Source organism: Dermacentor andersoni, chromosome 6, assembly GCF_023375885.2.
Source record: "Dermacentor andersoni chromosome 6, qqDerAnde1_hic_scaffold, whole genome shotgun sequence".
In the NCBI taxonomy this organism is placed as follows: domain Eukaryota; kingdom Metazoa; phylum Arthropoda; class Arachnida; order Ixodida; family Ixodidae; genus Dermacentor; species Dermacentor andersoni.
The window spans coordinates 65,823,299-65,835,001 of record NC_092819.1 but is presented as its reverse complement, the minus strand read 5'-3'; the positions used below and the strand labels follow the sequence as shown (position 1 = coordinate 65,835,001).

At 45.6% G+C, this 11,703-nt stretch overlaps 1 protein-coding gene across 1 annotated transcript; it reads left to right on the top strand.

Annotated features, from left to right (window-relative positions):
• Window positions 1-83: 83 nt before the first annotated feature.
• Window positions 84-1,205, top strand: Arl6 (ADP ribosylation factor-like 6). The gene has a single exon (XM_050171505.2). It carries the CDS (start codon window positions 212-214, stop codon window positions 779-781), a length of 570 nt encoding a protein of 189 aa, XP_050027462.1. The 5' UTR covers window positions 84-211; the 3' UTR covers window positions 782-1,205.
• Window positions 1,206-11,703: the final 10,498 nt, after the last annotated feature.

The following is an 11,703-nucleotide window of genomic DNA, read 5'->3' as shown; positions in this document are numbered from 1 at the left end:
GAGGGCAGCACCTGCGACTTTTATAGAGCATTATGGGAAGGCCCCGTTGCATAGCAACTGCAAGTTTGTTTGTATACAAACTGATCACCTGTTACTGTGCCACGCCGACGCGTTTTCTCCACATTCTTTTGAAAGAGGCCGCAGTAAGTGAAGCGAGCGACGGCTCCGCGCGAAGTAGACCTTGCGTCGCAAGACGGAAAACACGCGAAATATGGGATTTTTCGACAAACTCGTCAGTTTTCTCGGCTTGAAGAAGAAACAGGCCAGCGTTTTGGTAGTCGGCTTGGACAACAGCGGTAAAAGCACCATCCTAAATCATTTCAAGCCGGAGGACCAAAAGGCGATGGACATTGTGCCTACTGTAGGCTTCAACGTGGATTCCTTCAAGCTGAAGAACTTGGCGCTCACGGCTTTTGACATGTCCGGCCAGGGAAGGTACCGCAATCTCTGGGAGCATTACTACAAGGACACCGACGGAATCATCTTTGTTGTGGACAGTACGGACGCACTGAGAATGGTTGTGGCTAAGGATGAGCTTGATATGATGCTACAGCACAAGGATTTTAAGGATCGTCCTGTGCCGATCTTGTTTTTCGCGAACAAAATGGATCTCAGGGAAGCTTTGTCCAGTGTGAAAGTTAGTCAAGCGCTGGGATTGGACGTGCTGAAAACGAAGCCATGGCATATTTGTGCGAGCAATGCTCTGACTGGAGAAGGTTTGCAGGAAGGCCTAGAGTGGCTCAGCGAACAAATACAGGCACTTCTGCAGAAAAAGAGGTAGCCGGAAGAAGGACTTGTAATTATTTTCTGATCGCGAAACGTCAGAATGCAGTCTTCAACGAATCTTTTGAAACTCTCTCAGTTGAAACGTGTTCATCTCGAATGTGAATATTTATGTGTATGTTCATGCGCAAGTTTATTGTTACTAAAATAAATCCAAAGCAACGAATGTTTGTTCCTTGGAGAAGTATCTATATAGCACAAATAATTTAGGTTCTGACTTTCATCCGCATGTTATAGCACCCGTGATATGAATGCCACTCGAATAGGCCAGATCGCGCTATATGCCCCATTCAATTCTTTAAAATCATTTTCGAATTAAAAAGGAAACACGGTATATGCGACACCTGCAACTCTGCGATGTACTAGCTGTTATTGTGTAAATTTTTAAAGTTTTTCAGACCTATAAATGACGTTTGCTGCTATACTGTCCTGTTGTGTGATAATTGTTCTCAAGCTGCGCGAACACATGCATTCCTGCCGACCTTGCAAAAATTAATATGGTGTGGTTCTTCTCTATTTGTGTGTGTTTTATTTTTCTTCCTCTCAACTACTACGGTTTAGGAAACAAAACGTATCACAGCTGTAACTTGTAGCACGTCGCGCGTTCCAAGAATCTTTGCCGAGCTTCTTTAACTTACTGCAAAACTGTTGCAACCGTCCAACATCTGCCTCGCGCACAACGAAAGCTCGTTCATTACGGTAGGTCGATGGTGCTGCCCTGGCTCGTAGTAAACGAGCGAGGGCAGTAATGTATACCGCTTATAACAAACGCTCGGCTATTACGAACGAAGCTAGTGTGATCGCGCTGTCTACACTCGTAAAAACCGAGCGTTCGTTGTAGAACTTTTTTATCTTGTAACGGGCGCTGTGTCCAGATATAACGAAAACGTGCAGAGCAACGAATCATTGATTGGTTGGTTATTATATGTACACGTACTTAAATACACAATAAAGTCGAAATGACGCATATTGCAAAGGAGGAGGGGGATTGGTCTGCAGCGCACTCCGGTGTGTCACACACCGTGTCAAGTCTACGAATTCATACCCTCACACAATGTCCGCGGCTGTCATTTCCGCGCCCTCTTAATTTTGGAACGCCTATTGTGTCGTTGCACAGCGTCGCAGCTGCTTTTCAGACACGTGGTGCCTTTTATTTTTTTCTCCTCCTTTCGTATGCTTTCTCCCTTTCCTCTTCGTGCAAATAAAATGGTGCAAGTATACGACACCAATGACTACGAACAACTACAAATGTGATGGTACGTGACAGTTAAAAAACAACCATAAAGGAAAACGCTAATCAGCATGTCAAATATGCAAAATGAAGGTCAAATCCCTCCGCCCGAGCTGCGTGCTCAAGCGAGAAGGGTGGTGACGTAAACATTAAGTAACTGATTTCGCAGAATTCTTTAGAGATAAATTAATGTATTTATTATCAAGGCCTATACTTGCAAATGTGGACGAGAGGAATGGAGGTCGCGCTATGTATGGCTCACTATATATGGAAGTGTCAGGTGCGAAATTTCACAGTGAGTTCTAGTCCTCGAAGGACGTCACCGACCAATTATGCCTGAATGCATAGGAGGAATATTTTCATTTTCCCGAGGAGGGATGTGGGGAGGCGCTAGGGGCCCGACCAACTTTCCCCTATCCATATATATATACATATATATCTGTCTGTCTGTCTGTGTGCGTGTGTGTGCGTGTGTGCGTGTGAGTGCGTGTGTTATCTTTAATAACAGTTGCACTTGAAGAAATTTCCTGCGACCTCGAAGAATTGTTCATTGAAGCGACGGCCTTATATGAGTATTTACAAGACTTCATAATAGCAGATAGTTCAATTTCACGGACCCGCCGTGGTGGCATAGCAGCTATGGGGTAGCGCTGCTAAGCTCTATAGGTCGCAGGAACAAGTCCTGGCCGCGGCGGGATTTGAGCCCCCACCGCCCGTCCGTGCCCCGTTCATTGGGGGCACGTTAAAAATCCCCGGGTGATCAAAATTAATCCGGAGTCCCCCACTACAGCGTGCGTCATAATCAAATCGTGGTTTTGGCACGTAAAACTCCAGAATTTAATTCAATTTCACAGCCTGAGTCCCCTCGCACTTCCAAGCAGCTGGCGTCTCTTGGTGATGTAATATTAATTCACATAAGCCACGTATAACAACACACAATAAATAAGGCGATGTTAATGCCTCAGTGGTACACCAGTATAGTCAGTAACGCACGAGAGACCACACTTCTGCGGAACTTACTTTTTACTCTTTCGTTGCCGTGCCTATCAAAATCTATCAAGATGATCAACAGGTTCTTTTTCTTTCTTCTTTTTGTGCGTTGTTAAACGTTTACGTTGAAGTTCTTCTACTAGCAACACCATGCACCATCTGAAACGATGATTGACCTTTTAATTATTTTTCAGATTTGACTTTTTTTTTGCAAATTGGGGGCATCTGAAAAAATAAAAATTCCACCTGGAGGTGTCGTCGCAGATAAAGCCTCCAGTGCTCTAAAAAATATGCAAAATTTGTGTTTTGGTCGGCTTGGTAAAGTAATTTTTAAATGACAGCTGCAGTGAAAACAAAAGCTTCCTCTCGGGAACGTTGTCAACTTTCCGATCCGACACATAGGCGGTTTTAACGATGTCTCAAGCGACTGCTTTCCCGCATAGCATGGGCGTCACACTACGGGCTATATTGACGCCAACAAATTTCCATAAGAATTTTTTGCGTTCTCTGACTTAAGAAAGCTGGGAACTAGGAACCAGGTGCAGATTTTGTATATTTCAGTTTTATTTTTTTTACTCTATATTTATTACAATATGGGGTTTTACGGGCCAACGCAATCCTTATACTAAAATATATAGGAAATTATTACTTTCATTCGTGTTTCTTGAAGCCCTTCTTTGAAGTTTCACATAAGAATTCTAAAAAAAATTGTCTGAGCAATTATTACTGCCATACATTCGTTCAAAACACCAATGATCAAGCTTCCGGTATTACTTTAATATTATTATTAGTAGTAGTAGTAGTAGTAGTAGTAGTAGTAGTAGTAGTAGTTAGTAGTAGTAGCAGTAGTAGTAGTAGTAGTAGGATACAACTTAAAAAGCAGCGGTTGGCAACCAAGGCACCCGGACAGCGCGGAGTTGTTATTCCGCCAGCCAATCACAGAAGCAAACATGGAAGCAAACAAAATCGTGGTCATGCGACCATTTCAAAATGACGTCGTACTTGATGCCTCCGGAGCGTCTGCTGTTCTTGAAGAGTCTTTTCATCGGCGGAAGCGATGAGATGTGCAACAGACATGGACAAAGTTTATGGAGTCTGAGCATTTCACTCTTAAAAAGTCCGCGGTACAGTTAATTTCTCTGCTGACCTCGTTTTACTCATGAAACTTCACTGCCAAATGAAGTGAAACTTGACATTAAACGGTTGCGGCGAAGCATGCGTTTTATTTTAGTTCAATAAAGAATTAAGCTTTCACTGTTCCACTATAATAGACGAGTGAATGCGTAGAAAATTATACGCTTATATATATATATATATAAGTATATATATATATATATATATATATATATATATATATATATATATATATATATATATATATATATATAAGCACCCTCAGAATTCGGGTCCAAGAGCATATGCCTTGCGAACTCACCGACTTCAGTTCGTAAATTGCAATATGCGTCCCAAGCTGATCAGTTAAAATCTTAATTAGTACAACTGCGTATCTCGATCTCACGTGCAGACCTCCGCGAGTGATCACGCTCATGCAGTAGCATTGTGGTATATTTACAACAGGCCATTTTAAAGCGAAGCCCTTTCCGATTTACCCTATAGTGACTACTGCATGCTGCAGTATTTATTATCACATAGTTCGAACACATCACAGCACCCACATAGCGAATCGGAATATATGTAACGCCGCCTGTACTACCCCTACCGATTTGCCGGTGACCGGCTTTTTTCTCTACGAAATTTCTCAGTGAAACAACAAACGGTACCCAAATCTCCTCAATGCAACAGATATACGCCATCGAGCGCACACTTCCTTTATTATATATATATAGATCGAAGTTTTCTGCACCCCTTCTACCGTGGCTTTGCGTGTCCGCTCGGTCGTTCTCGTGTCGAGTATGAGGTGGGCTGGCAGTGCAGGCATAGTGCAACAGTAGGCTGTGCTGATCCCACAGAGATGGCGGGATGAAAAGTGGGTCGATCCCGCAGAGGCTGTGTAATTCACGGTTGTGAGGGTAACGTGGCTGGGGTCCGCGTTGCGCTGATTTGCCGGGCAGGCACGTGGTCACCACATGCTAGAAAACGCGTCGCGGAACATAAACAGTTTTGTAGCGTTTGGTTAACCGTTTCACGAAAGCTTCGTTTCGAGTAGATTCCAAAACGTGCGCGTTCGATATGCACAATTTAGAATTCTGGTAACATTAAATTAAACACCCTACAGTATATATACAGACGAGGGCAAGGATTCATGCTGTACATAGTGCATTCGCAGATTAGGAACGAGCAAGCATTTGACTTTCACAGGCGAATAGCTAAAATTTCTTGCCATTTTGATATCACTCGTGTATCACGATTTAAGTGATAATAATAATAAACTAAAAAACGAAGCGAGAAGTTTGTCGCGAGTATGAGTTTCAGTCGGCCTCGGCCAGGGAGCAAACATCATGTACGGACTGCGAATCTGCAATGCTTCGAACATATCGTAAATGTATCTCGAAGTTCGTTGGAAGTAAGCGCCCTTGCAGGGCGCCTTTCGAGATCAACGTTGTGCCGACACCCCCGTGTGAGTGACGTTCAATGGCCGGCACCTGCAATGTTACACGGCACCGTGTAAGGTTTCTCAATGTGATAGGGTACGGTGCGCACAGCGATTACTGTAGAATTTAATGAATTGACGCCTTAAGTGTTGATGGACTGATGATTAGCCATTTTAAACTACTTATAGAGCACGTGTCGTATGCACGTGTCAACGTGGCACGTTGACACCTGCATGCCGTTCGTGACAGTACCGGTAGCGTAGCGTTAAAGAAAAGAAATGCGCTCAAAATAGATCACGATCGTTGTTGGGAAACATGATATACTTTGAACAAAGTTTACAACCTTTGGGGCGCATCTTGTCCCTAAATAATAACCGTGAACTGACCTGCTTGTGTTTACTTTCTTGAACACCTTGCGCGCGCTACTTGCTTGTCAAGAATGTTATGCTGACAACGAGCATGCCGTTTGTCGAGCTGAACGTATACCGAAGGCGCGCCGCGCGCAAGAATATAGTAGTAGTAGTAGTAATAATAATAATAATAATAATAATAATAATAATAATAATAATCAGCCTGGTTACGCCCACTGCAGGGCAAAGGCCTCTCCCAAAATTCTCCAATTACCCCGGTCATGTACTAATTGTGGCCATGTCGTCCCTGCAAACTTCTTAATCTCATCCGCCCACCTAGCCTTCTGCCGCCCCCTGCTACGCTTCCCGTCCCTTGGAATCCAGTCCGTAACCCTTAATGACCATCAGTTATCTTCCCTCCTCATTACATGTCCTGCCCATGCCCATTTCTTTTTCTTGATTTCAACTAAGATGTCATTAACTCGCGTTTGTTCCCTCACCCAATCTGCTCTTTTCTTATCCCTTAACGTTACACCTATCATTTTTCTTTCCATAGCTCGTTAATTGCGCCGTCCTCAACTTAAGTAGAACCCTTCTCGTAAGCCTCCAGGTTTCTGCCCCGTACGTGAGTGCTGGTAAGACACATCTGTTATACACTTTTCTCTTGAGGGATAATGGCAACCTGCTGTTCATGATCTGAGAATGCCTGCCAAACGCACCTCAGCCCATTGTTATTCTTCTGATTATTTCAGTCTCATGATCCGAATCCGCGGTCACTACCTGCCCTAAGTAGATGTATTCCCTTACCCCTTCCAGTGCCTCGCTACCTATCGTAAACTGCTGTTCTCTTCCGAGACTGTTAAACATTACTTTAGTTTTCTGCGGATTAATTTTTAGAACTACTCTTCTGCTTTGCCTTTCCAGGTCAGTGAGCACGCATTGCAGTTGGTCCCCTGAGTTACTAAGCAAGGCAATATCATCAACGAATCGCAAGTTACTAAGGTATTCTCCATTAACTCTATAGATGGCGATTCTTATTTGTCGACAAGATAAGCCCCAAAGGGTGCACACCTTTATCGGAGAGTGAGCTTCCAATATAAATTTTTTTTCTTATCACACTTAATATATTAACACCCGTCATCACCGTCGTCGTCGTCATCAGCCTATTTTATGTCCACTGCAGGACGAAGGCCTCTCTCTCTTTGCGATCTCCAAGTATACCCCTGCCCTGCGCCAGTCGAGTCCACCTAGCACCCGCAAATTTCCTCGACTGCGCTTCCCTTCTCTTGGCACCCACTCTGTAACCCTAATGGTCCACCGGTAATCCAACCTACGCATTACATGGCCATTTTTTCTCTTCAAAGAGTCCTGCTAAACTAGCCTCACTCGACAGAGTTCGGCTGTTAAAGGTTGTCAGGGTCAGCTATGAGCGCATAAAGGGTGCTTGGCTTGTCCCATGGCTAAATGGTAAGAAAAATTTTTTTCTTGCGGGCAAATGAATGAGTTGTCTTCTTTGGCGGCTTTTTTCTGCCAAGTAAACATGATGGTAGCTACAGCAGACGACAGGTCAGACACGTGCCAGACGTCTCGGTGTGCACCAGATGGTCAGACATAATACCACACTTTTCAACTCACTCTAAAAACAGTTGCACCCCTCTGGATATATATTTGCCACACAGCAATAATCGTCATCTGTCTTGCCCGCATTTCCTTTCTTTAACGCTGCGAACCCGGTACTTCCAAGTCACGAACGGCATGCGCTTTATCAGCATGAGAGAGCATTCTCGACAGAAAAGTATAACGAGCGCAGCGTTTTCAAGGAAAGAAATGCGGGCAAGACAGATGACGATTATAATTGTGTGTCAAATATACGCCCCAAAGGGTGTAAACTTTTCTTACAATCACTCTTAGAAAAATTTACACCCTTTGGAGCGTATCTAATTGTCCCACAACAATAATCGTCATCTGTCTTGCCCGCGTTTCCTTTCTTTAACGCTGCGAGCCCGGTACTTCCCAGTTACGAACGGCATGCGCGTTATCAGTGTGACGCAGCATTCTCGACAGTAAAGTAGCGAGCGCCGAGTTTTCAGGAAAGGAAACGCAAGCAAGGCAGATGACGATTACCATTGTGGGACAAATATACACCCCAAAGGGTGCAACCGTTTTAAGTGCTCTTAAAACGGTTGCACCCTTTGGGCTGTATATTTGTCCCACAACAATAATCTTCATCTGCCTTGCTTGCGTTTCCTTTCCTGAAAACTCGGCGCTCGCTACTTTCCTGTCGAGAATGCTGCGTCACACTGATAACGCGCATGCCGTTCGTGACTGGGAAGTATAGTATACCGGGCTCGCAGCGTTAAAGAAAGGAAACGTGGGCAAGACAGATGACGATTATTGTTGTGGGACAAGATACGCCCCAAAGGGTGTAACTTTTCCTAAGAGTGTAGAGTGTACACTTTCAGACAAACGTACACCCTTTGGGGTGTATATTTGCCACACAACAATAATCGTCATCTGTCTTGCTTGCATTTCCCTTCTTGAAAACGCTGCGCTCGCTACTTTCCTGTTGAGAATGTTCTGCCATGCTGATAAAGCGCATGCCGTTCGTGACTTGGAAGTACCAGGCTCGCAGCGTTAAAGGAAATGCGGACAAGACAGATGACGATTATTGCTGTGTGGCAAGATACGACCCAAAGGGTGTAATTTTGCTTAAGAGTGTACACACTCTTAAAACGGTTGCACCCTTTGGGGTGTATATTTGTCCCACAGCGATAATCGTCATCTGCCTTGATTGCGTTTCCTTTCTTGAAAACTCGGCGCTCGCTACTTTCCTGTCGAGAATGCTGCGTCACACTGATAACGCGCATGCCGTTCGTGACTGGGAAGTACCGGGCTCGCAGCGTTAAAAAAGGGAAACGCGGGCAAGAGAGATTACGATTATCGTTGTGGGACAAGGTAAGCCCCAAAGGGTGTAAATTTTCTAAGAGTGTAGTTCGATCCTCTGCTGGATAAACACTGTTTTACTTGGTCACCCATCTGCAGGCGTAGCCGAGTCACTGCAGATCTGCCGCGCCGTTACGGTCTTGAGGAGACTTCTTGGTGTCGGCTGTCTCCGTGGGTACGGCCTTCGCTTCGGTGGCAGTAGGGCCTGTGACTGTGAAAGGCATGAGCTTGCAAACAGTAAATTAATTTATCAGTTAATATTTGTTTGTAATTAGGATAAATAATTACACGTATCGATTATGAATAAGTTACTGGCTGCGATTAGGAGAAATAAAAGTGTCTGTTCCAGAAGCATCGGCACCGTTCTGGTGGGAGACGCCTTTGTTCTGGACAAAGTCACTGCAGCCCTTCCCGACAGCGCCGCCCATAGCAGAACGAACGAGCGAACGAACGTACTGGAGAGGTGGCGGCTTGCTGGTTTTTACATCATTTTTGGAAGCAGAACTAACACAGCGCGAAAACATATGGCATATAGTAAAGGACACATTCACAGTGCTGCGAACGTGTCCCTCACCGAAATAAAAAGAGAACCCCCCCCCCCCAAATTAAAGAGGGGGGCGAGGAGAAGAGCCTCTCCCCCTTTTCCTCAGGATCTGCCATGTAATCATCTTGCAGGCCTATTGAAGCCACGCAACTCCGCCGCGCTGTATCCCAGTGACTTGTGCTGCTGAGCTCGCGAGGTCGCGGGTTCGATACCGGAGGCGGCGGCCGCGTTTCAATGGGGGCGAAATGCAAAAAAAGAAAAGCTCGTGCACCTAAATTTAGGCGCGCACATTAGAGAACCCAAGGAGGTAAAAAATCCATTCGGATTATGAGACACTGTGCGGCGTGCGATTATAATCAGACCGTGGTTGTGGCGCATGCACGTAAAATTCCAGAATTATTTTAGCGAGATGGGTGACCAGGGCAAACACACACGCAACAGTAATATAGAAAGAGAAAAAAAACAGGATGTAAATGATTGTATATGAAGAGCCAAACGATTAGGGCATCAGCGCCGCGGGTCACCCTTATTCTGTCTGCACATGCACGATATTACTTTATTTCTGGGTTAACACCTGTAAAGTGTCATCCGTGCGCGTGCCTATCAGATCGGACAATTTTCTTGTTTTGGAGATGACAATATAAGCGGCTCATGCTCCTTCCAATAAAGTTTACTTGGCAGCCAACGCTATGCAGTCATTTTGCGTATACGCATCTGCCCTCGTCCCGTCACGCTGCTTCAATATACACCTTCTGGGTGAACCGACTCGCGCAAATCAAGGAGTTGCTGCGTACCCCTCGGAGGGCTCCCTTCGCGAAGGTCGTCGTTCGGAGGCGCCCCTCGTTCAACGGGGCTCGAGTGCTGGGCTGCCGCGGAGTCTTTGCGCTTTGCTTTGGTCAGGATGGCGTTCGACAGACGCTTCAGCAGAGACCCTGCGCAGGAGTGGTGCGCATCGAGGCGCCGACATGGGGTAAACATGCTAGGCGTGTACGCTACGGAAATAGCACAGCCATACACCCATGTCATAGCGACTGTTATGGGTGGTCTGCCGCGAAAGGAGAAGTTAAGCAACGCGTACGACAAGGTGAAGAATGAATGGCAGTCGCTCTGCAACTGCTGCAACTCTGAAAGGCACACCTTGCGAACCCCATAAATAGCAGTGATGATGATGATGATGATGATGATGATGATATAATACTGTTCATTGGCATGCCTCGCGGATAGTTGGGGCATCTTTGTTTGATATTAATTACGTACTTATTTAGACCAGTGTGCGTGTGTTTGTGCGTGTGTTTGTGCGTGTACGGGCGGCTGGGCCATTGCAGCGCATTATCTTGTTCGGCATAATGGTGAGAGGTTGGAGGGCGGTTCGAATTCGACACATCGAATTATTGCACTGCGTACCTCGCTTCTTGGTTGCCGAGGCGGCGCCTGGGCTGCCAGCCGAAGTCAGCGACCCCTTGTGGCAGGCGGAAGGTTTGTCTGCATCGTGAGCACGAAGAGTGATCGGCCACTGTAACGTAAGTTAACATATGTTTCATAACATCCGTTAACGGATGTTAACGAGCCGTGGTGCGCAGGCATATAGGCCGCACTGATAGAGCGTGTCTCGAGTATCGAACAAGATATCTTTAAAATGTCGCGACTTATCTCTTATGACTCTAAACCTTCGCTGCACTCAATGCATCAACGCCACCGAAGTGGCCCTTAGTGTTGACTTGAATTAAAGTTTATTCCTGAAGGTTTCTCTCTCTCTCTCTCTCTCTCTCTCTCTCTCTCTCTCTCTCTCTCTCTCTCTGTCCAGTAGCAGCAGGTCCGCCCGTGCTCTCGAAATACCGAATCAACGCAACGCGTTCACTTTGCTCATTGCAGGCATAAAGGGCGCAGCGTCGTGCTCACGGCACTTTGCAATCGGAAAGTCGATATAACGCGATGCTGTAGTTCGGGATCGAGCAAAACAGACGATTAGCACTGCAGCATAACCTGAGCCAACAAGCCTAGCTAATTGTGGTTGGAGAAGGCAAATACTCTAAGGCAAGTTTTTGAGAATTATCCGCCAAAAACGAAAAGTAACGACGCACAGCGATGAATGGGAGTCCTCCGTACAATCCCTTTGCCCACACCATGCAGAGGCCCCAAAATCACTTCAGAAAGCCGATCAAAAAGTGTGACACCGTTTCGCGAAAGGTATATAGGGGTGCTTCTTTTGCGAGTTAGTTGGTTCATACTGAAATTCTTAACGTACTGCGCGGAACAATCACCATTAGGTGCGGAAAGGGGAGACACGTTATAGGAAAGAGTGCAGTTAAC